The sequence below is a fragment of the Euleptes europaea genome, chromosome 12, assembly GCF_029931775.1.
Source record: "Euleptes europaea isolate rEulEur1 chromosome 12, rEulEur1.hap1, whole genome shotgun sequence".
Classification (NCBI taxonomy): domain Eukaryota; kingdom Metazoa; phylum Chordata; class Lepidosauria; order Squamata; family Sphaerodactylidae; genus Euleptes; species Euleptes europaea.
Window position 1 is genome coordinate 58,840,767 of NC_079323.1, and position 25,676 is coordinate 58,866,442.

The 25,676-nt window shown below is 43.7% G+C and overlaps 1 protein-coding gene across 1 annotated transcript in view; it reads left to right on the forward strand.

The window, feature by feature from the left end:
• The first annotated feature begins 581 nt into the window (after positions 1-581).
• The window catches only part of LOC130485103 (trifunctional purine biosynthetic protein adenosine-3-like), a 32,153-nt gene continuing 7,058 nt past the window's right edge, over positions 582-25,676 (forward strand). Inside the window, 16 exon segments of the mRNA XM_056858217.1 lie at positions 582-726; positions 1,672-1,767; positions 2,938-3,112; positions 7,866-7,977; positions 8,824-8,892; positions 9,673-9,798; positions 10,236-10,323; positions 10,596-10,681; positions 14,886-15,054; positions 15,841-16,072; positions 16,205-16,299; positions 17,230-17,339; positions 22,257-22,365; positions 22,368-22,451; positions 23,557-23,808; positions 24,115-24,267. Of these exon segments, the coding sequence (XP_056714195.1) occupies positions 582-726; positions 1,672-1,767; positions 2,938-3,112; positions 7,866-7,977; positions 8,824-8,892; positions 9,673-9,798; positions 10,236-10,323; positions 10,596-10,681; positions 14,886-15,054; positions 15,841-16,072; positions 16,205-16,299; positions 17,230-17,339; positions 22,257-22,365; positions 22,368-22,451; positions 23,557-23,808; positions 24,115-24,267 (2,101 nt within the window).

Genomic DNA, 25,676 nt, shown 5'->3' on the forward strand with positions numbered 1-25,676 from the left:
CCTAGAATGACAAAATACCAGGATTTTGGGAGGCTCTTTTATAGGTAAAACTGTGGGAGAAAGATTTTTACAACAGCCCTCCTTTCATGTTTTCCCGGAGATAGGCTTGCCATGTTTTTGCTTTGAAGCTTTCTGTTCCCAGAATGTTATTTTCAACAGGGTCTCTGACAATTTGTTTGTTTGTGACAAGTTCCCCCAATTTAGCAGATAGATTGCTGCCGGACCAAATGTTCGTTCTCTCCTTAAACAATTACAAGCATCCTGGTGTGTTTTCTTTTAGGTAACTAGCCTCTAGCCTGCAATTTGCTTTAAGATCAGAGGCCCTAATTGAAAACTGGGGTCAGCTAAAAAGTCAGGTCTTCGTGTGGCTATAGGTTATAATATTAAGATATAAGTGTGGTTATTTTTAACCCAAACTCATTTAATATAAACTAATATTTTTAATATGAACTAATGTTCAATACAAAAAATTCTCGCGACAGTGAGCAGAGCTTTTGACTGCAGTACTGCAGCTTAATACTCTGCGCCACGGGGCTCCTTCCTATAATTAAGACAATGTATTTCTCGTTTCATTCATCTAGATGGCTGATCGAGTGCTTGTGCTTGGCAGTGGAGGCAGAGAACATGCTCTAGCTTGGAAATTAGCACATTCGCCACAAGTAAAACAGGTACTAGTTGCACCAGGAAATGCCGGAACCGCTAATAATGGGAAAATCTCTAATTCAGGTAAAAAGGTCATTACTAACCAGAGTAAAGAAATAAGTGTGTATTGCTAAATGTATATCAATATATTTAAATAAATACACATTGGGAAACATCATGCCTCATGTGAATACATAATGTGAACTAAATACAAGGTTCATACAAAGATGCAAAACTGCATAATAAAACATAATAAAACATTCACTCATTCTACCTGCATTGCATTTCAAGTTCTCCAGATCAGGAATGACCAACTCATGGCCCACAGGCTAAATGTGGTCCACTAAGGAATTTTATTTTACCCTCAGCAGCCCAACAAATGTTATTGATGGTGGGGGTTTTAAAAGTGCAATTTAAAATACAGGCAAATGTGTATAGTTCATTCACCCATAAGTTTACTGGGGGACTTTGGGTCAGTCAGTCTCTCTCAGTCAAATCTGCCTCACAGAATTGTTGTGAAGATTAACTGGAGGAGGGCAGAACCATGTATGCCCTGAGTTTCTTGATAGAAGAGCAGGTTAAAAATGTAATAGACAGGAAAAGACGGAGCTCGAAGAGCTGTGAGCTGAGTGAAGCACATTAGGATGCCGGATCTCTTTGCCAGTGGGGCTTGGTCTGGGGTAGGATCAAACTGCCATGTAGAAGTGATTCTTTGCCTGCACCTGTACAAATATAAACACTGAGTACATCAAGTAAATATTACAAAAATGCTGTAAGTCTCCAGTGCTCTCTGAGTCAAACAGAGCCAATCCAAGTAGCATATGGCCACTGGAATTTCTTGCCATTCTGGGAAGTGAGGAGCTTCCTTGTGGTTCAGTCGCATGCTGTTCCAGAAATAGCTTGATGGTGAAACATCAGGTGCAAGGCAATTGACATGGGTCCTTCTGCCATCACGAGGGTCTGAACAATGTTTCTGTACAGACATCTAGGGATATGGTGTTCATTATTAACCTTTCCTATCTATTTCAGCTGTTTTAATTAGCAATCCTACTATCCTTGCGCAGTTCTGTAAAGATCATAACATTGGACTTGTGATTGCTGGACCAGAAGCTCTACTTGCAGCTGGTAAGATGAGAACAAGTCAGTTGTTAGGGGGGTGGGGGACACAAGGACTTGATTTTAGGTGAAACATAAAAAGTCCAGTATTAAACAGCAGAGGTGTCACAGCAGAGCAAGGAACCCAGGACTCGCTAGAGGGCACTGGGTTGAACCTAAAGCAAAAACGGGATGGGGCAGTTTGCTGCCAGGGCTCTCATCCAAGAGCTCCAAAGTAAGGAACTCCTTGTTAGACTGTAAGAAAAAGTTGAGAATATTACCAGTATTTTATTAGAATATACCATTCTTATAATGTATTAAAGCTGAATTTTCCAGTTATAATGTATTTCTTCTTTTCTATGAGTATTTCTGAAATGAGTAAATAAGGAACTGTTATTTGAAGTATGATACAGATGGCAGGCCTAGTTCCAACTGCCAAGTGTTTTACAACTGGCACCAGCCCGTGGTTTGCTGTTCTGGAGCTCTGGACAGGGTCGTTCCCACTGATAGTGCCCCAGGGAATAAGCTGCACAGAATCAGAAGTCATTAGTACCAAGTCTGAGCACATTCTTAGGCGGTCCTGCCTACTAACCACTGATACACTTATTCCCTTGGAATTTGTCTAGTTCTGTTTTTAAAGCCCTATATGCTGGTGGCAAACCCCCCCCCCCAAAAAAAAAATCTAGTGGGTATGAATTCCATTAGGTAATTATAAAGCTAGGGACTGGCAATAGTCTTTAAAGATCTGAAAATAGTGTGGTAGAGGCATAATTTCCTATGGCATACGCCGATTTCTTTTATTCCTTGGTTCTTTGGTCAAGTTAGTTTTACAAGGTCTGGAAACATCGCACAGTCCTGCAAAATCTGTGAACCAAGGGCCACGGCCACGGGTTCGTGCATTAAAGGCAACAATGCTGCTGTTTTACCTCCAGCTTTCTGAAAAGGTATCATTATCTCCTACCTGAGTTTAATCAAGAAGTACTTTTGATGGTCCTCCTAACCTATTGCCAATCAATTTAATTGGATGACTTCCAAGTTCTACTGTTTTGGGAGATAGTACTTTCTGTTTACCCCTATAATCTCCCCTTACTTATCTTTCTTTTTCTAAAGTAAAAAAAAAAAAGGCTGGAGCTCTTCAGCATTTCCTCTTAAAGTCAATCTAGAAAGTTCTGTCTGAGCCTGTCAGTATTCCATTATTAGGAATTGTTGATGACTTGGTAGCAGCTGGAGTTAGATGCTTTGGGCCAACAGCCAAGGCAGCGCAATTGGGAACAAACAGGAGTTTTGCTAACACCTTTCTTGATCATCATGGAATTCCAACAGCAAGGTGGAGAGCATTTACCAATCTCCAAGAAGCTTGCACTTTTATTACCAGGTAAATGTTATTTTTCTCAGTTAGCTTGCTGTCAACTGCTGTATAGTTCATTTGATGATTCAACAGTGAAATGTGTGTAATTGTATAAACTGGACAAATTATGAGCTAATTTGCAGTTGGCCAAAAACAGATACCTGGGTCAAAACGGCTGTGAGATGATACATAATGTGAACAAGCTGTTTTGTTAAAAACAATTTCAGTGTTTTCACTGAATTTGTGCTTCTTGTTAATTGCACACCTGACTTTTCCTGGACTAATACTGTTAAATATATTATGGTCTCTTATAGAATTAACACAAAGGAGGAGGAGAGAACCATATGCGCTATCCTGAGCCACTTGTGGGAAAGGGCAAGATAAAAATAGAGACCAGGGGGGGTCTCTGAAAGTACTCCAAGTGTTTGCAAGTCCTTTGTAATGGAGGATGGTGGTGAGCCCCTCTCACACTCGTCCAGAAATCTGGACTTTTACCGTTTTTTAGGAATGGAGGCCAAAAACATCTACCTCAGGGGAAGGGGACAGAATTGGCTTCTCCCTGTTTTATTGGCAGGAACACATAAAATTGCCACCACCCACTTTTAATTTCAGGTTACTTCAGAGCATAAATCAGAAAACATGCTGATTGGTTCCTGGGAACCAATAGTTCAAGCCTAGGAACTCTAATTGGCCAAGTTGTAACAATGAAGTATAGTCCAAATACAGTCATTATAATATGCAATGGTGTTCACTTTCCCCCCCAATACAAAGGATTGACTCATAGAAACAGAATCATAGAGTTGGAAGGGACCACCAGGGTCATCCAGTCCAACCCCCTGCACAATGCAGGACATTCTAAACTACCTCCCCCCCCCCCAGTGACCCCTACTCCATGCCCAGAAGATGGCAAAAAGCCCTCCAGGATCCCTGGAAAATCTGACCTGGAGGAAAGTTGCTTCCTGACCCCAAAGTGGTGTTTGGCATTACCCTGGGCATGTAAGAAAGGGCCACGAGAGCCAAACATTGGCACAACCCTTCCTGCCCTTCCTCTCATAATCTGCCTAAGTTCACAGCATCACCATTACTGACAGATGGTCATCTAGCCTCTGCTTAAAAACCTCCAAAGAAGGAGAGCCCACCACCTCCCAAGGAAGACTGTTCCACTGAGGACCACTCTAACTGTGAGAAAGTTCTTCCTAATGTTTAGCTGGAAACTCTTTAGATTTAATTTCAACCAGTTGGTTCTGGTCCGACCTCCTGGGGCAACAGAAAACAACTCGGCACCATCCTCTCTGTGACAGCCCTTCAAGTACTTGAAGATAGTTATCTTATCACCTTTCAGTCGTCTCCTCTCCAGGCCAAACATACCAAGCTCTTTCAACCTTTCCTCATAAGACTTGGCCTCCAGACCCATCACCATCTTCATTGCCCTCCTCTAGACACGTTCCAGCTTGTCTACATTTTTCTTAAATTGTGGTGCCCAAAACTGAACACAGTACTCTAGGTGGGGTCTAACCAGAGCAGAGTAAAGCAAGAGAGTAGGGCTGCTAACCTCCAGGTGGGGCCTGGAGTTCTCCCAGAACCACAGCAGATCTCTAGGGTATAGAGATCAATTCCCCTGGAGAAAATGGCAGCTTTGGAAGGTGGACTCTGTGGCATTACATACATAATGCCATTTTCCAGCCCTTTTCAGCCAACCTCTGAAATTTTTAAAAATCAAAGTGGGGGTCCCAGTCCCTGGTTTGGTAAAGTTTGAGATAGGTAAATAAAGTGGATCAGAACCAAAATCCTTTGTCTGGTAAACCAGCATGGCGTACTGTTTGGACTAGGACCTGTGAAACCTAGGTTCAGATCCCCACACTGCCACGGTAGCTTTCTGGGTGACCTCGGGTCAGTCAAACACTCTCAATCTATCCTACCTCACAGAATTGTTGTGAAGATGAAATTGAGGACACATGGTATGCCAATAAAGGAATTGAAATTGAGGACAGGAGAATTATGTAAACTGCTTTCCTATTGGGGGAATGGCAGGGTATAAATAAAGTAAAATAAAATAAAATAAGCACATCTAAGGAAAATGTTAGTTCTGTTACAATTCTCCTTTTTCTTTGGTTGCTTATGCATGGTTAGTATGTCCCTGGTTCGTCCCTCTCTTGTCTTTTGAAAGAGTTTTTTGAAAGTGTCAATAAGCATGTGGACAGGAATGAGCCTGTGGATATTGTGTATTTGGATTTCCAAAAAGCTTTTGACAAAGTCCCCCACCAAAGACTGCTAAGCAAACTTCATAGTCACGGGATAAGAGGACAAGTCCTCTTATGGATTGAGAGCTGGCTGAAAAATAGGAAGCTGAGAGTAGGAATCAATGGTCAGTTCTCACAATGGCGGGGTGTGAGCAGTGGGGTGCCTCAGGGATCTGTGTTGGGACCGGTGCTTTTCAACCCGTTCATCAGTGACCTGGAGTTGGGGTTAAACAGTGAAGTAGCCAAGTTTGCAGATGACACCAAATTATTTAGGGTGGTTAAAACAAAATCGGACTGTGAAGAGCTCCAGAAGGATCTCTGCATACTGGAAGAATGGGCATTAAAATGGCAAATGAGATTCAATGTGAGTAAGTGTAAAGTGATGCATATTGGGACAAAAAATCCCAACTTCACATATACACTGATGGGATCTGTGCTGGCAGCGACAGACCAAGAAAGGGATCTTGGGGTGGTAGTGGATAGCTCAATGAAGATGTCAACCCAGTGTGCGGCTGCTGTAAAAAAGGCAAATTCCATGCTGGCTATAATTAGACGAGGAATAGAGAATAAAACTGCTGATATCATACTGCCCTTGTACAAATCTATGGTGAGACCACACTTGGAATACTGTGTACAGTTCTGGTCACCACACCTAAAAAAGGATATTACAGAGCTTGAGAAGGTGCAGAAAAGAGCAACCAAAATGATTAGGGGACTAGAGCAACTGTCCTGTGGGGAGCTGTTAAGACGCTTAGGGCTGTTTAGCTTGGAAAGAAGGCGGCTGAGGGGAGACATGATAGAGGTCTATAAAATTATGCATGGTTTGGAGAGAGTGGACAGGGAGAGGTTTTTCTCCTTCTCCCATAATACTAGAACTTGGGGTCATCTGCTAAAGCTGGAGGGTGAGAGATTCAGAACAGATAAAAGTAAGTATTTTTTCACACAACGCATAGTTAAATTATGGAACTCCCTGCCCCAGGATGTGGTGATGGCTGCCAGCTTGGAGGGCTTTAAGAGGGGAGTGGACATATTCATGGAGGAGAGGGGTATTAATGGCTGTTAGTTAGAATGGATATTAGTCATGCTGCATACCTATTCTCTCTAGTATCAGAGGAGCATGCCTATTATTTTGGGTGCGGTGGAACACAGGCAGGATGGTGCTGTTGCACTCGTCTTGTTAGTGGGCTTCCTAGAGGCACCTGGTTGGCCACTGTGTGAACAGACTGCTGGACTTGATGGGCCTTGGTCTGATCCAGCAGGGCCTTTCTTATGTTCTTATGTCTCACACTTTTATATCCCGAGATTGGAAAACCTTATGCTTGGTGTTGCTTGTGGTTAAGACAGTCCTGGACAGTCTCTTGAGCACAGCATAATCACAAGGAGAAAGCAGGAAGGGCCTGAGTCCCCACCTCTTAAAACACTGCATTGTCATTGGTAGTAGTGTTTACTCTGACAAAAAGTCACCTGCCCCCTTCCCTTCCCCCCCCTCTTCCCCCCAGTGAGCTGCCATTTCACAGCCCAAAATGGAGTACAGAATTGCATCCACAAAAATAAAATGGGGGAGATTCTCCTTTGTACTCACACTGCTGAAACTGACTAGAATCCCTGTGTATCACACAAAAGGAAAGTGTGGAGGGGGGATCCCCACAGCTGAACACACAATGAATTGAATAGACGGGCAAGTTCGTCGTTCATCCCTGTGAATCGCACAAAAGGAAAGGGGGGGACTCTCCGTGGTTGGACACACACTGCTGAAAATTACTAAAATAGAAGCCTCCTTCTCTGTGCCCCCTCACCGTAGTTTTTTTTTTAAAATTCTGCCACTCCAGTGGAATACTGATATATCATCATATCATCCAAAATACTATTAAAATCACAGAAAAAGCCAGCGTAGCCTAGGATTGTGCACTCGCTGCCCCACCTTAAGGCAAGTCACCTAAATGTGGGGTTGGGGGGAGAGAGAATGTATGATACTAGCCTCCACCGGCTCTCTCTGCGATTTTAATAGTATATTGGATGGTATTATGATACATTGGTAATCCATCGGATCAGCGGGGTGGGGGGGAACACGGTGAGGAGGCACAGAGACGGAACCGACCATGGCTGCCTGTCTCCATCTGAGATATGGCTTCCTGGGCATTGCAGAGGAGATGGCTGAAGGCTGGCTGAAGGAGGAGTTGGAGGAGGGGTAGGAGAATGGGGGAGTGTGGTGAAGTGGGAAGATCAACCCACAGCTGAACTATGCACCTACTCATATCCAAGATAAGCTAGGAAGTAAACTTATTTTCGGGATAAAACAGGGATTGGAAAACCCAGGGAAATCACGGAACAGAAGCAAGCTGAGCCCCGAGGGAGGGGAACGTCATGCATAATCCCTGCAGAGAATCAGGACATTCACAGGAGAATCGCAAGACAAACCAGCCGTGCATAACCAACTAATGTTAACTATAGCAATCCAGATCTGTTTTTTTTAAAGAAAACGTTTGCAATATAATGTGAATATATTACTTCCCTCTAATGTTCCCTATCTTCATTTAAAGTGCAGATTTTCCTGCATTGGTGGTAAGACCCAGTGGTCTTGGTCCTCGAAAAGAGGTAATTCTTGCATCAAGCATAGAGGAATCCTGCAAGGCAGTGCAAGAGATTCTTCAGGTGAATTCCAAAACAACAATGATGTATTAGAACCAGCTATTGTTATTTTTCTGTGTTAAATCCATCATGTGTTAGATTCTAATTTCTAAGAGTAAGCCTTCTGTGTATCAAAACAAACCCATGACCACAGTCATTTGTGAAATACCTTGAATTTTGTAGTATACGTGCCATGTTTTCTATATATTCATTTTTATCCTGCCTGTCCCCCAGAGAGCATGTTTTGTACATGTTCAATATATTCTATGGACTGCACAAGGAATTTACAGAGGCTACTCTTCCCTGGCTTCCCCTTTCCCCAGCAACCCTCTATGATTCCATCCCCAAACCAACACTAACTTGGAGGACCCTTGTGTAGAAAATATCCTGCAGCAACGTAGAGTTGGGAGAAGTTGTCCCCTCCCCTTTTGCTAGAGAGAGGGGGAAATGTCACAGATTCCATCTGCTGGTATTTGTAGAATTCAACAATTGTGCTGAATTCCATAACTGGACCTCAGTTGAAACTAATAATAGTCAAGCAGTTGAGGCGACCCTCTCCCACATCCGTATCTCCAGAATGCTGCCAAGCTGCTTGCTTTTTTTTTTTGCAAGAGGCATCCATTGCTTTATAGACCCAAGATCCCATAGAAACATTGTGCTATACAAAATGCTTTTATGTGATTAAAAACTGCAAATTATATCTAGTAAAAATGTTCTAAAGGTTCATCTCACAGCTCTTGAAGAAAATGTGAATTTAGTGAAGTTTTCACCGTGACAATTTGTATTTGGGGATAATCTAAAGACAGCTTTTTCATTAACAAGGGCAGATTGAAAGAAAGAACATCTGACCATGTCATATTTATAACACAGGACAACGTTTTTGGAAACACCAGAGAGACAGTGATCATTGAAGAACTTCTTACAGGAGAAGAGTTTTCTGTACGTTTTTCATTAAATAATATGGTCAGAGATATCTTCATTTATTTGGGTTGCTAATTTCCTGTTTTTAAAAGCTGTTTTTGTTGTTCTTAGTTTTTATGCTGTTTTTATGCCCCAAGCACACACATGGCTTAGTTTATGGCTAGTTTTAATGCTGATATTTTAGATAATTGTTGCTTTTATGCATTTATTGTTTTATTGATTTTATTTTGTGAGCTACCTCAAGCAGATTACTGGAGAGATGGCACATACATTTTATAAATAACTAAATAAAACAAAAGGAGAGAGTGGGAATTTGGCAAAAGGCTAATAACCAATGAGAGATTAGAGAGCCAGGCTGCCGACTTTTACTGACCCCTTGGCAGCTGTGACTTTAGTAGCAGCCCTATCTATTAGCTGGTGATAATGTTGATCTGCCCTGACCTGGATAGCCCAGGCTAGCCTGATCTTGTCAGATCTTGTATGTTAAGCAGGTTCTGCCCTGGTTAGTATTTGGCTGGGAGACCACTAAGGAATACCAGGGTCACTACTGAGAGGCAAAGCACATCTGAACATCTCTTGCCTTGAAAACCCTATGGGTTGCCGTAAGCCAACTGTGTCTTGACGGCAAAACAATAGGAAAAAAAGAAAAGAAAAAATGTCCATCTCCCTGCTATGAAAAGCTCTGCTAACTAGAGATCAAACTGCAGTTCAAGTTGGCAATTGTATGCAAATTGCTAATTGAAATGAATATATCAATGCATTATGGATAGTCTTACCATTTCTTGCATTTTCTCACAGTGCTTCTGTTTTGTGGATGGAGTCACTTTTGCTACCATGCCCCCAGTCCAAGTCCAGAAGCAACTGCTGGATGGAGACCAGGGTCCAAGCACTGTAGGAATGGGAGCTTATGGTCCTGCATCTCAGGTACAATGAGGTTTGTTTCAGTGTCTAAAAAGGATTTATAGTGGAAAAGGACAAAAGTAGCCGCTGTATAACCAGTCGAGCGGTTGAACCCCCACAGGTAGCAGAAGGTGTGTGTGTGTGTGGGGGGGGAGAAATGGGGAGGCCAGCACTGATGTAAAACTTGCCATCAGTTGTAGGCCTGGTGGAATAGTTCTGTTTTGCAGGCCCTGCAGAACTCTTTAAGGTCCCACAGGGCCCTGATGTTATTAGGAAGGATATTCCACCAAGCCAGGGCCAGGGCCGAAAAAGCCCTGGCCTTTGTCAAGGACAGCAGCACACTCTTCTTCCATACATATAATTATGATCAGTAATTTTTTCTAATGCATCAGTATAAGTTGATTTTTATATTGACCAGTCACAGACGATTTTAAGTAAGTCATTTTTCTATTGTTCATTAGATTTCTGAAGTTCTTCTAGAAAAAATTAAAGGCACCCTTCATCAACACATTCTTGACAGTATGAAGCAAGAAGGCATATTATATGCAGGTAAGCGTGCACATTCATTAAGGAGGTTCCTTCAGAGCTATTTTTGTGCTACATTTATATGTGACACTTCATTTTATGAATGGAAAACTTGATCTTGCATCAAATCTAATTTTACATGTTTCGCTTCATCTTAGTCTAGGTGTATGTTGTTGAAGACCTTTAGAGAGAGCAATCTTAAGCTAGTAAGAAGTCCTAGTTTATTTAAAGGTGCTTTTTTTTAAAAAAAAGCTTGTATCTTTCTCTGATTCTTCTCCCCCCCCCCCCACCTCCAGGTGTGCTGCAAATAGATTTCATTCTTACCAAGGACAGTATGAAAGTCACAAGCTTTAACTGCAATTTTGGTGATCCCCAGTGCCAGGTAAGACAAATACGTACAGCCAAATGCTGTGAACCATGGAGCCAGTGATAGATGTTATTTGTGTGGTCGTAGCATAGTATTACATACTGTGGCATCATCAGCTCACTCAGGAGGAAGAGCTGGTGAGGCAACTGCTTGTGCTACATTCATAACAACTGCTGTCACCAGGCACATAATAGCCATGTCATACAGTGGTGTTTATGTAGTAGTGTTCTATGAGGGAGGCAGGGGCACTGGTAGGACCCTCTAGGTACTCAGTGCCAGAGATGTAGTAGTTAAAGTGTTGGACTAGGAGACCTGCCTTCAAATTCCCATTCAGCCATGGAACTGACTGGGTGACTAGCAAAACAGGAAACAGCAGAGCGAGGTGAGGTGATCCCACCAGCACACATGGAGAAATGGTCAACAGCACCTTCCTCTGTTAGTGCCTATTTGACCCAGGTAGGGGTCCAGTGGGGTGTTTCACTGACACCTACCCACCTGACCAATGACCTCTGCCTCCTTGTTCCAGCCACTCCTTAGGATGCTACAAAAACCTGTCGTGTGTTGAAAGAGGACAGAATTTCAGTCTGCTACTGCCTTTTTACTTCCTTTTCTACTGCCCCAACTCAGAGCTTTTCTTTACAACTATGCACCTCTAAGTGTGTGGTTTCAGCTTTACTTCAGTTTATAGTGATGTCCCAGTTTGAGGGCAAATTACCTCCTGCCATATTCTTAGTAGGTGGGATGGGCATGAGAGGTCAGCAAGATACTCTGAACTACACTTTATTTAAAAATAAATATTATTAGGAAAGAACAGTCGATTCCAGTTTATATCACTAATAAATCTGTTTTACCAACATGAGTAACTGGATTGAGTCAGTAAATTAATATATATACAGAGTTTTGTTGCCCATCTGGGCTAATTGTGATATACTTTCCTTTTATCCCTTAGAAGCTCCTTGATCCATTGATCTTGAGCAGCATATATCTAGTGTTTGAGGGATATAAGGACTGAAACAAATCTTGCCACTGACAATGTAGCCTTGGGATCCCTATCACTTAGTAGAAAAGGTACTATATCAGTCACAGAGGCGTTAGATTTGTATGTTAAAAGGGGAGAGATATAATGTGATTGAAGTTCCTCGTAAAAGTGGCATTCCAAAAGGGCATGAGCTAGTGAATTGATAGAGCCAGAAGAGCAAGGATAGGTCCTGTCTGGATATGGTATATTCAAAATTCTGCCCTGCATAACCATAGAGGGGTTAGCATTCAATCGATCTAAACAGAAGGCTCTAGAAAGACGAGGAGTTGTCAAATAATATGTATAAGCAGGCAAACCACGTAGTGGTGGTATTCCGAAAAACTGGGATGAACAAATGCAGCGAGCACGAAAAGTAGTGCTGTTATAATCAAGCTCTTTAATGCGCTTTTTAATTTTGGCGAAAGCTTCAGGTTTCCCAAGATCTAATAACATATCCTGCGAGAAGCCCAACAATGACAGTTTCTCATCTAAGATTTTTTGCCATGAGGAATAAGGGTCGTGCTTCAGAGAAGCTAGGAACCCCTCAGTGCTAAAGCACAGTTTAAGGTGTAGTTTAAAGGCGGCCAACCATGCCCTAGCTTCGAGTGACATTTGGCCAAACTTGGAACGAAGAGTAACGCCAGCAACACATCGAGGAACTGAAGCAATGGACGATCTATAGATTCATTGACAACTGTTATCCAGATGGCAACACCAAAAAGAATAATTGGGATAATTTTTAGATTAAAAACCTGAATAGCCCCTGGAATATATTTGCTACCTTTGGTGTGGAAAAAGTTGACAATAGCACCAACCCCAGGTTTAATTTTGTTGAACACTGCTTTTTGATGGGCATTCCAATTTAGGTTATGGGAAAAAAGAATGCCAAGGTAAACAAACTCCTTGACTTGGTCAACCTCAAAGCCTTCTAATACCCAGTGAAAAAGAGGCATTTTTCTCCTCTTAGTGAAGATCATAATCGTATAATAAACCATTTATGATGGTTTATTTTAAGATCTTCCCTAGAGCAGTACTCAGAGAAGGTTTGTAAAGATCTTTTCAAACCAATTCTTGTGTGGGAATTGTGATATACTGTTACAATAACAAATTCTAACTGTTTAGTCTTTGATTATACTGTCCTATACTTTGTTTATACTGAGCCAGCGTGGTTAAGAGTAGTGGTTTGGAACAGTGGTCACTAATCTGGAGAACTGGGTTTGATTCCCCACTCCTCCACATGAGTGGTGGACACTAATCTGGTGAACTGGGTTGGTTTCCCCACTCCTACTCATGAAGCCAGCTGGGTGACCTTGGGCTAGTCACACTCTCTCAGCCTCACCTACCTCACAGGGTGTCTGTTGTGGGGAGGGGAAAAGAAGATGATTGTAAGCCGGTTTGATTCTTCCTTAAGTGGTAAAGTTTGAATATAAAAACCAACTACTACTCTTCTTCTTCCTCTTCTTCTTCCTCTTCTTCTTTGCCTTTTTCTTTCTAACTCCTTAGACTTCATTACTCCCTTCTCCTCACACTTAACCAGTACATTCCTCAGCTTATTTATTTGCTTCCATTTCCTTGTTCTCCCCAAGATTTCAGGGAATTGGTGCAGAGCTACTAATTCCACCAACATAAACATTCTTTTTGAATCAATAAAACATCATGCTACTATTCCAACTAATAGTACTGTTCCTAAATGTAGCTATTTGAATGTCTAACATGTATCTAAAAATGTGTGGTGAAGTTATTTGGGAGTAATCCTCAGTAAGTCTTCTCAGAAATAAGTTCCAGATTATTTTATAGGGTTTACTACTAGGAAAGTGTCCATAGGATTACAGCCTTTGTCACCTTGGGCCAGTAATCACTATTTATCAGTCTAACCTACCACACAGGGTTGGTGTGAGGATAAAATGGCCAAAAGGAGAACCATGCTGAGCTCCTTGCAGGAAGGACAGGATAAAAATGTATGTATAGTGCAGTAATAACAATATATCTCATGCGCCTTCAGTTTCCCTATTGGCTACCATAGAGCCATTAATGTCAGTTTAACTCTGTCTGCAAACACAGTTTTTCCCCCCACCTTGGTTTCCAAATTGCAGCAGGATTTTTTGGAGCATCCAGATAACATTGTCCTCTAAATCTCCACTTTCCAGACTCCCTATCCTTGGTACATTGTTTCTCAAACCTGGCATGATGTGATCTTACTGGAAAGAAGACAGTCCAAGTATGTTAGTTAGTCATCTGGAAAACCAAAACAGAAACGGGAAGGAAAATCTTCAGCCCAGAAAAACCAGGTAACCAAGAAGGTTGACAAAAGGTCTAAAAACGGAATGAATACTAATGTGTTACATATGATAGATCAACAAAACTTTAATACAATACAAATAGTTCATTAAAACCAAACACGTTTTGGCCAATGGGCCTTCCACAGTGGTACAAATTGTTAAAATACACACCATAAAGAAAATTCTTCAAACTACAAAAGACAATGTTTCTGACCTAAACTTTGAAACCTGAAAAAAGAAGGGCAAGAAATAGGGGACCAGGGGGGAGGGGGAGAATCCATTTAGATTAATTATTGTATGAGACATTTATAAAATTTAAAAATGTAATTTCCAAAATTGTTGATCCATATTACACACATAAGAAGTAGGGCCAGTTTGTTAACTAGATAATTCCCCCTTCATTATTGGAATCATTATGTCTTAAATATTTGGATCACGTACAACAACAATTTGAAAAATAATTTTGATTGTCCTAATTTATTTATTCCAGTTTTTACTATTTGTATTGTATTTATCATATGTAACCCATTCGTATTGTAACCTATTCATAGGGTCTGCATGAGTTGGAAGCAATTTGACGGCACTTCACACACACACACACACACACACACACACACACACACACACACACAACTCGTTAGTATTCATTCTGTTATTAGACCTCTTGTCAACCTTCTGGCTACCAGAAGTTCATCTTGTCCAGAAGGTTCACATTTTTTGACGCTCCTGCTGCCCACATTGGTGCCATTTTCCCTGCCACTGGAGGACTTTTTGGGACTTTTGTGTTTTTGAATCAGCAATTGTGAGATTGCTACAGTACAGTAAATTTATAATAATCTATTGACACAATCTACTGATTCCTCTTAATTCCCATTTTTGATCATAAAAAATGTAAGAGAGTTACTTCTGTCCACTTCTGCAGGTAGTTCTTCCACTTCTTAAAAGTGATCTTTATGAAGTAATACAAGACACCATTAATGGAAGGCTCCAAGATTCCACATTGGTTTGGGCAGATGATTGTACTGCTGTATCAGTTGTCATGGCAAGTGAAGGCTATCCAGAATGTTATATGGAGGGCGGGGAAATCACTGGTAATTTTTTTAAATTATTACCAATGCTATTACAAGATAGTCAATACTCTCATGTGATGACTGATGATGGTAATTATTCTTTGTAATGGAAAAATATTCCATGTCTTACCTCTACTTTATAATTACTTACTACAACTTGTTAAGCCTTTGGGCACTTTTGGAAATTTGAGAATACTGAGTAGGCTCCATCACAAATTGGCGGTCATGGTGCTAGGGCCAGTCACAAAATATTGGGAGTTTCCAAGCCAAGCATCCTCCTTTGATGTAGGCAGCTGTTTCCAAAAGGGTGCTCTTTGTGGACACAAAAGATTGGCTCTTTGCTTTGGAGAAGAATGAAGTAGGCTCCAGGAAACACACAGGTAGATGCCATGGTACCCTCCAGCTTCATGTTGGGGATAACTCTTCATACTATATACGTCTCTTGTTAAGAGTTTCAGCAAGAAAACTCAGGATAAAGTGCAAAGCAGCAGATGTAAGGGTGATCTGGCTGTGATCAGCCAAATCAACTCTGGTGACCCATTGGTTACCAGAGTTGATTTGGCTGATCTGGCGGCTGGTGTCCCCTTCCTCCTGCACTGTTCCATGTGCATCCCCCCACCCGAAGATGTGCGCTCAATGGAAGAAGATGACCATCCCAGATAGAGTGCAAAGCTGCCTTTTGCCAGTAAAAAGTTAAGACTCAGTGATCAGGAAATCTAGGAATTAGCAACACAACTACCCACACCTAAAGAATTTTCTCTGAAATGGATCACAGAGCAGGTTTTTTTTCCCCTTTAATTTTTATAGGACTACTTCAAGCAAAAGAGCTAGGCCTGGAGGTCTTCCATGGAGCCACCACCATGAAAGATGATAAAGTGGTGATTAATGGAGGCAGAGTCCTTACTGTAACAGCTCTTAAGAAAGATCTCACATCAGCACTGGAAGCTGCCTACAAAGGACTAGCAGCCATTTATTTCCAGGGTGCAACTTACAGAAAAGATGTTGGCTATCAGACTGTGAAATTCCTCAGACAGTCTGTGTATGTAAGCAAAGGCATGGACAGATGACTTGTGCTAACCCAGCATTTATTATTTTTGCCCTGGGTTTTCTGACTACCATCATCTTAGGAAGAAATTGTCCACATGACAACAGTGGTATATTTCTATTTTAGGAGCCCATCCTATGAAGAGAAAATGGCAGATTCTATAGCTCGCAGTGCTTTGCTTCACCCACCTAAACTACTATCTGCAAGTGGCTCCAAATCAGGTAAGGACACAATAGATCAGTTAATTATCCTTGCATTTGGAAGAAACCCTTTATTTTCCAGGTTTCCCTAACATTAACCACAGAAATGCACAAAATACAGCAGGGAAATTACTTATGAGTAACCCCTCGCCACACACTGACATCAGCTTTCGATGTCACACTATTTACATTCATCCCAAACGTTTGCAGAAACTATTTCTGTTCAGCTTACGACTGTCTTGCTTTATACTGACACAGCCTGAAGCCTGCACAGGCAAAGCTTTTCTGTAGAAATGACAACATACCTCTATTGTTCTAACTGCATATATTGTAATAGCACAATAGAATATAGCAAACAGCTGTCAGACTACAGTATCATATTGCAAATTTGGGTGAACTTGAAACTGGTTACTCAGCTTTCACTTTGCAACCGTGGCAGTGTCTGCTGCTTTTTCATGGTACTGTACATTATAAGACTCTTAAGTAGAAATATCAGGCTACTCCCAGCAGGCGGATCGGGCTGATGCCTTGGATCCAGCCCCTATGCAAAGCCAATGCCTGATGCTGTAACCAATAAAGTTGTGGCCATTCCCACTCCAGCTACTGGCTCTGTGTGTTTAATGGTATGCTAAGGTCATCATAGTATAAGGATCATGGGGCTGTTACTGCATGCCAAGAATGGCCAGGGTTGGGGGGCTGCAGTAAGTTGCCGGCTCCAAGATACTCCCCAATTCAGTGCTAGTCCAGAAACCTTAATAATTTCTCTGATGTTTGAGAATTCAGAAGAATACCATTTTATTCAAATAGATGTATGACAAAATCCTATATCTCCCTCTTGAAGAATCCCTTTCTTCATCCCACTTAAGCTACAGGCTTGAAGTTTCTGTGGGGGAAAATGCTAAGATATCCAGGTTTCACTAGCAATACTGTTGATGTCTATGTGCTTCGCAGGCAGCCATAAGCAGCAAGGGGTTGTTCCTGGACTGTTTGATTTGAGAGCATCTGGGTATAGTGATCCTATTTTGGTATCACAAACTAAAGGCATTGGGACAAAACTGAAGGTAAGCTTGAGTTTTGTTAATAACTTCTATTAATTGCACAGATTTTTTTTGTTGTGGCATCAAAAATCTGTACTGGCCAAATCATGGGAGAATGGCCTTTTCCTAAATATACAAGTGGTCTATGCTTATAAAGATATCACACCTCTGTATGTTTTCAGCTTCATAACATGCAGTTCCTTTAGACCTGGCCTATACAACTTATAGCTCAGCACACTGAATGTAGTTCATCTGCCATACACAGGTACCTATTAGGATCTCAGTCAATATTCTTTATTGCTGCTTGCCTTGAAGTGCAAAACCAGGGGCAAGGAGGAAGGCTGGCAAAGCACCTGGTAGGCCACAACAAGGCTGAAGGTGGTTCCTGGTACTTAAATGCCTCTGCACTGCGAAGTAAGCTTTGGGTGACTCCAAATCATACACTCCTGGACCAGGGCTGCCATGCCCCTCTGTGGGGTTGGGAAATCCTCCTAAGCTCCATTGCCCACTGCCACTCCAAGTGGTGGTGGGGGGCAACATTTAAAAACTGGCAGTGTTGGTGGTATACTAGCTGGTGGTATACCTCCAAGTACTAGCTGGAGATCTCCTGCGATGACAAGTGATCTCCAGCCGATAGAGATCAGTTCACCTGGAGAAAATGGCCGCTTTGGCAATTGGACTCTATGGCATTGAAGTCCCTCCCCTCCCCAAACCCCACCCTCCTCAGGCTCTGCTCCCAAAACCTCCCGCCGGTGGCGAAGAAGGACCTGGCAACCCTATGGCGGTGTGGTGACATCAGTTCCAGGGAAGACCTGGAAGGGATTGCAGGTACCTCTTACTGGGATATTTACTTATTAATATAGCAGAGTTTGCCCAGTCATAGAAGTGTGATATTGGCCATTAATGCATGGCAAGTTTTGGAAAAGTTTGTGCCTCTTCTATTGCGTGCCTTTCAATTACTCGTTCAAAAAATTGAACGCATGGTTGAGAAAGCGTGCCTCCACCCAACTGGGTTGCTGAGCGGAGAGGGTGGAGGAGGGCGGGGAGGGGAGAGAGGCGCTGGCTCCAGCACTCTTCCTCTGCAGGTTGAGGTGGTGGTGAGTTGACGAGGGGAAGGTGGAGTGGGGGAGAGAGAGGCGCGGGATCCGGCAGTGGGTGGAGGCGGCAACATGGATCTGCTTCCCTCCACCACGCTGTCCCATCAGAGGTGAGGGGAAGCCAGCAGCTGGTGGAGGGGGAGAGTCGGTGTGCGGGTGCCTTAAAAGTACCTCTGCTGCTGGCGCCGGGTCTGCCAGTGGCCCCCCTCCAGTGGGGAGTCAACCCGGAAGCTTAACGCTCGAGCAAACTCTAGCCCTTGCAGCGGGGCTTGCGTTTAAGTCGGGGATAACAGAGAAATGAAATAACTTGGAGAAGCTCCGGGATGGGCCAGGTCGAACATGCTGGCTGGAGGCAGCCATGCATGTGGACATGGTAGATTCGCTGCATGCCCGGACAAAACAGCCACACGTTAATGGCCATTGAGTGCTGTAAACAAATCTGTTCACATTCAGGTTGCAGTTGAAAGGAAGAAAGAGAAACCTAATCTAAAGATCCCTGTCACAAGTGGCCAGCTTATCTGGCATCATGTGTATGGAAGAATGAGGCATTGTTTATACAGGAGAGAGCTGTAGGTACTTGTGACTCTATGAAGATCCACGTGGAGAGAGGGAAGAACAATAAACACACAGAGAGAAGAGGGGTCAGAGGGCAGCTCCCAGGTTAAGACAAAGAGAGGGACATCCCATTCAAGGAGCTAACACTTATTCACACTTGGAGTGGTGTAGCACCCCCCAGGCGTGCTGAGTCGCTCACTCCCACATCTCTTGGAATCACAGGAAATTTCTGGTGATTCCTAGAGCTATCCACCATCACTTCTGGGTTTTCCCTGGAAGTGATACCTTCATGCTGGCAGTGATGCCCCCCCCACCATGTCCCCACTTTCAACCCTCCCACCAGTTGCCAGGCTCAGTCTGGCAACCCTTCCCGAGACTCTAAGCAACACATGCTGTTCCTTGGTCAATAGTCTGGTTTTAATGCTGAGTGTTCAGCAGTGGGGGTCTCTTCCCTGGAGAACTAAAGATTAAGTAACTAGGTGCAGCTGCACCCCCAAAAGAAGATTTGGACCACCACAAATCATACATCCTAAATTCTGATTTTTGCACTAAGTACTTCAGTGGGAATAGGCGGGAAGGCAGCATGGTATACCCAATCTCATCAGATATGGGAAGCTAAGCAGAGTCGGTACTTGGAAGGGAACTACCAAGGAAGACTATGCTGAAGAAGGCAATGGCAAACCACCTCTACTTCTCCCTTGCCTTGATAGCCTCTGGCTGGGCTTTATGTAAGTAGGCTGCAACTTGATGGCACTTTACACACACACACTTCAGTATCCCCAGGAATATCATAGGCTTATATTGCTAACAACTGCAGAGTAAGTAACCGGAAACAGTCTGTATCATCCCAAATCATACATCCCCCTCCTAACTTTGTGTTTCTGCCCTGCAAGATAACTTGTACTAGAGAAAAAAGTTGTTTGCTATATTGGAAGAATAGATCCACCACCAATTTCAGAAGGGTTTCAAAATGAATTTTTAAAATCTGCACAATTGCTGCGATGACTAAATTGATGTGTAGTAGAAGAGATCCACTAGGACAGTGATGACGAACCTTTTAGAGACGGAGTGCCCAAACTGCAACCCGAAACCCACTTATTTATCGCCAAGTGCCAACACGGAAATGTATCCTGAATACTGAGGTTTTAATTAGCTTAAATGATTAACAATTTCCTGGTTGTTCTCCAGCATGATATAGTGGTTAAGGTGTCAGACTAGGATCTGAGAAACCCAGGTTCAAATCCCTACTCTACCATGGAAACCACACTTACACACACACACACGGTGTCTCTTGCTATCTCTGAGGAGTGCTCTAAGGATAAAACTAAGGCTAAATAAATGAGCCACCCTTAGCTTCATGGAGAAAGAGTAGCAAAAACAATGTGGAATGGATTTTTCAGTAAGGTTTCTGAGCCTAGCTACATTATTCTGGGACTGGAATGACAGCCCCCAGAGTGCAATGACAGCCTCTGGGACTACCAGAAGTGTTCTGGGACTGGAATGACCGGGCTGTCATTCCACTCTGGGGGCTGCCATTCCAGTCCCAGAACACTTCTGCTAGTCCCAGGGGTGTCATTCCACTCCTGGGGCTGTTACTGCAGTTGCAGAATCATTCTCCTAATCTCAGGGGCTGTCATTCCACTCCAAGGCTAGTCATTTCAGTCGCAGAACACTTCTACTAGTCCTGGCAGCTGTCATTCCAGTCGCAGAGTAATGTAGCTAGGCCCAGAGACCTTAATGGAATATCTATGCCACATTTTCTTTACAATTTTTGTGCTGTAACCTATTTCAAAGGAGCGCATGCAAGTCAATGGGCAATCCTGGCTCCCATTATCTTAAATGGGCTGTTCAGCCTCTCCCACTGTTTCAGATGGGCAATCCTCTCATTCATTTTAATACATCCCTTTTCCCAAGCCAGCCAAGGCCAGTGCCTGCCTCTCCTGCGGGTGAGTAAAAGGCAGCTCCTGCCTCTTGCCCAGCCCAGGCTGGGTGGAAAGAAAAGGGAGAACTCTCCTCTCCTTCCCCCCTGCCGCCAGACTGGAGGGTGAGAGACTCAAAACGGATAAAAGGAAGTATTTCTTTATACAACACATAGTTAAATTGTGGAACTCCCTTCCCCAGGGTGTGGTGATGGCTGCCACCTTGGAAGGTTTTAAGAGGGGAGTGGACATGTTCATGGAGGAGAGGGGTATTCATGACTACTGGTCAAAATGGATACTAGTCATGATGCATACCTATTCTCTCCAGGATCAGAGGAGAGAATTCCAGCCCAGGCTGGGAGGAAAGAAAATGGGGGGGGGGGGGAGAGAAGAGATGCACTTGGAAACACCGCAGGCTCCAGGTCGGGAGAACTACCCTCTCCCTCCAACTAAGGAAAGTAGCTTCTTCTTTCCAGCCCAAGCTGGGAGGAAAGAAACGGGGGGTGGGGGGAGGAAAGGAAACAGGCGGGGGAAGAGATGCACTTGGAAACCCAGCAGACTCCAGTCCAGGTCGGGAGAACTACCCCGGGGACTCGGGGAGGGAGGCGGACTCGGGTTAGGAGGAGCAATTTACCAACCTACCATCTCCTCTAGCGACTAGCAAGCCAACAGTGGAGGCCAGCCATGTGCGGCCGCTTTTAAGGAGGCGCTGCCGCTCTGTGTTGGCCTCCTTAGTCTGCAAAGGGATTTTTGGACGGGGAGGGGGGGAGGTAGAAGGGGGCTGGAGGGCGGCGGCTGCCTCGTGCGCCCGCAAAGGGGTTTTTGGCCGGGGGGGGGAGGGAGAGGGAGAAGGGGGCTGGAGGGCGGCAGCCGCCTCGTGTGCTCTGCAAAGGGTTTTTTGGCCGGGGAGGAGGGGAGGGAGGAGGGGAGGGAGAGGGAGAAGGGGGCTGGAGGGCGGCAGCCGCCTCGTGCGCCCTGCGAAGGGTTTTTTGGCCGGGGAGGGGGGGAGAGGGGAAAGGCTGGGCGGCGGAGAGTCCAGGGAAGGGGGTGGGGCCTTTGAACTGCTCCACGCTGCCTGCAGGCAGCGCAGAGCAGTTCAAAGCTGGCGGCTGGGAGGGCAGGGGCCCCGCCGCCCAGCTGAGCCGTGCGTGCTAGCAGAGAGGGCGACGCGTGCCAGAGTCGGCACGCGTGCCATAGGTTCGCCAACACGGCACTAAGGAATAACATAAATGTATAGAAAAATTATTGATGTTTGTAACCTATCACAACAAGACATTTTTAAATACTGTAGAATCTTATGTTTGTAGTAAACCAATTGTAGCATGTACTGATATCATATGAATAAATGGTTTGATTATCTTGCTTTATAGGTAGCCCATTTGTGGAATAAGCATGACAAGGTTGGCCAGGACTTGGTTGCCATGTGTGTCAATGATCTCCTGTGTCAGGGAGCTGAACCCCTCTTCTTGACTATTGCATTTGTGGGAAACTTGATGATGGAGTGGCTCAGGCAATCACAGAGGGGATAGCTGAAGCTTGTAAACTGGCAGGATGTACTGTACTGGGTATGATCACTTGTTTTCTTTATGTCATTAAAAGCTGTTTCTTTGTTTCCTGGTTGCTATGACTTTTAGTGGTAGTAGTGCAAAATCCAACCCTGACCTGGATGGCCCAGGCTAGCCTGATCTCATCAGATCTCAGAAGCTAAGCAGGGTCGATCCTGGCAAGTATTTGGATGAGAGACCTCCAAGGAGTACCAGGGTCATGACGTGGAGGCAGGCAATGACAAACCACCTCTGAATGTCTCTTGCCTTGAAAACCCCACCAGGGGTTGCCATAAGTCAGATGTGACTTGATGGCAAAAAAAAAGAAGAGATGCAAAATACAGGCCCTCAGGTCTGAACATAGAACAAGAAGAGTTGGTTTTTATATGCCGACTTTCTCTCCCACTTAAGGGAGAATCAAACTGGCCTATAATCACCTTCTCTTCCCCTCCCCACAACAGACACCCTGTGAGGTAGGTGGGACTGAGAGAGTGTGACTAGCCCAAGGTCACCCAGGTGGCTTCATGTGTAGGAGTGGGGAAACTAATCCAGTTCACCAGATTAGCCTCCGCCACTCATGTGGAGGAGTGGGGGAATCAAACCCGGTTCTCCAGATCAAAGTCCACCACTCCAAACCACCACTCTTAACTACTACACCACGATGGCAGGACCAAGTCTGGGGTAATAAAGGCTAGTTGAGGGGATCTCATGGATTTCTGTATGAATCTCATGGATCTGAGTATGAGAGATGCCATGTTAGATGCCATGTATGCATATGAGAGATGCCACGTTAGATGCCATGTATGCCTACTGAGCAGCCATTGGGGGACTCCGCACTGTCACAGAGCATTAAGGCCTGTCCTAAGTTGTTCTCTTGCTGTCATTTATGATCAGCTTCTGTTAGTTTCTGTGCAGTCAGACATTAGGAATAACTTTCAGATGTACTGTAGTTCATATTTTAAGATGTATTGGTAATGTCTGTGTTTGTAATTGAACAAAAGAATTAACCTTAGCAACTTTAAGCATATTTGTATGAAAGCAAGTTACATTGAATTAGTATTCATTCTTAGAAATAAAGCATGGATAATCTTTACGAACTGTGGTGACTTTTTTTTCTCTGTCACAGGAAGAGGCACCAATGAGATGGCTGGCATGTGTTCACCTGGAGAGTACGACCTTGTTGGCTTTGCAGTTGGTGCTGTGGAAAGAGGAATGAAGCTTCTTCAGCAGGAGAGAATTGTTGATGGAGATGTCCTAGTTGGAATAGCTTCTTCTGGTCTTCATACTCAAGGATTCAGCCTTGTGAGGAAAATTATTTTAACATCCTCCCTGCACTATTTCTCTTCAGTTTCTGGTGGCTGTGGTGTCCAGACTTTAGGTATATCAGCATCTTCTTTTTTCTTACATTCATGGAAAGGAATACTTATAAGCAAATGTTCAAAATTTAAACTTCATTTTCCTGTTTGCGTCTATCTGGTTTTAAATGGATGGCCCATTTCTTAACTTCGTTATGTCTTTATTTTAATTTCAGTCACATATATTCCAAAATACCTTTGGTACATGGTTAGTATTATCTATGTTGTTTCTCAAAGAAATAGAAGACTTTTTGTGTCAAGGAATGATTCTTGCTGTAAAAGTTCTACTAATGATTTTATCTTCTTATTAATTTACCATACATTTACAGGAGAACAGTTGCTAACCCCATCCAAAATCTATAGCAAAGCCCTGTTGCCGGTACTTCGGTCAGGAAATGTAAAAGCCTTCATCCATATTGCTGAAGGAGGATTGCTGGGAAGATTCCCCCAAATCCTTCCTGAACAATTTAGTGTAATTCTGGGTAAGTAGGAAAAAATAATGCATATTATTTATATTCCGTTGGGTTCAATCCCAACGGAAGTTGGTTTCAGGTAGCTGGCTCAAGGTCGACTCAGCCTTCCATCCTTCCGAGGTCAGTCAAATGAGTACCCAGCTTGCTGGGGGTAAAGGGAAGGTGACTGGGGAAGGCACTGGCAAACCACCCCGTAAAACAAAGTCTGCCTAGTAAACGTCGGGATGTGACGTTGCCCCTTGGGCCAGGAATGACCCGGTGCTTGCACAGGGGACCTTTACCTTTTTTATTTATATAAAGACCAAATTTTTGTAGTTAGAAAGTAATATAATTGTGAAAACTCATTTTGAAGACTTGAGGAGGGCAATGAGTTGGAGCTGATATACCGACTGGTTAGCAAGTGTTTTTAGTTGTGACAAGCCCTCCCTTCCAATTCCATAGTCTATCAGCAAACCTAATCATCGCTCACCACCGGCTTTGTAAGACCTGAAGCAGGACAAAGGCGCAGTGTGTACAAGACCCACACCCAGTGAGAGGGAGAATTGTTCTCTTCTTATTTCCACTCCTCAGTTTTACTGTCTCAGTCTTATTTCCTGCTCAATCTGTCCAGAAAGAAGACAGGGATGAGAGGATAGGCCAAGCATTAGTCTCTGACTAGGAAATTATTGGGAATTCTGAAGTGTGCCACTGAGAGAGGTAATTATTATCTCCCTCTTGCTGTCCAGTGTGGATATCCCTTCTGGCCTAGCTTCTCCATAAGAAAGGCAAGAGGAATGGAAGTATGAGCTTAGGGTTCGAGCCCAGCTGTAGAAATGAAGGATTCCCAGGAGAAACAAAGTGATATCTCGTTTCAAGTTTTCATGGGTGAGAAACCTCAGCAATCCTAAGTGAAGATTCCAGCTCCTCAAAACAGAGTTGTCCATGGGGTTTTGAGGAACATCGGTCTTTTAAGACTCCTTTTCTCTGCTCCCTGAACTCAGCATCAAGAAACAGGATACCAAAAGACTGGGTCTGAAGCTACCCATTAGAAATAGGACAACTTACCTGGTCACTCAGGGGGTTTCCTGTGGTGATCTTCTAGACCAGTGGTTCCCAAAGTGGGCAGTACCACCCTCTGGGGGGTAGTGGGATTACCTAGGGAGCACTAAGAGGCAAGGGGGCAGCAGGGGGGGCGTTAGAGGTGGGGCCCTTCAACTGTGTTGTTGGATAGGGTAGGGGGTGCTGGGGTTGAGTCTGTGGAACCAAGGGGGCGGTGGCCCGAAAAGTTTGGGAACCACTGTTCTAGACCATTGACAGTCAATTCAGAGTACCACCAGAGTCAGAGCTGTGCTGTGTTCTGGAGTCAACTGAGTCTGGAGTTGTCTATATCTGACAAGTGCTGTTGTAATAGATTTGCTAACCCAGTTCCTAAATTCTTA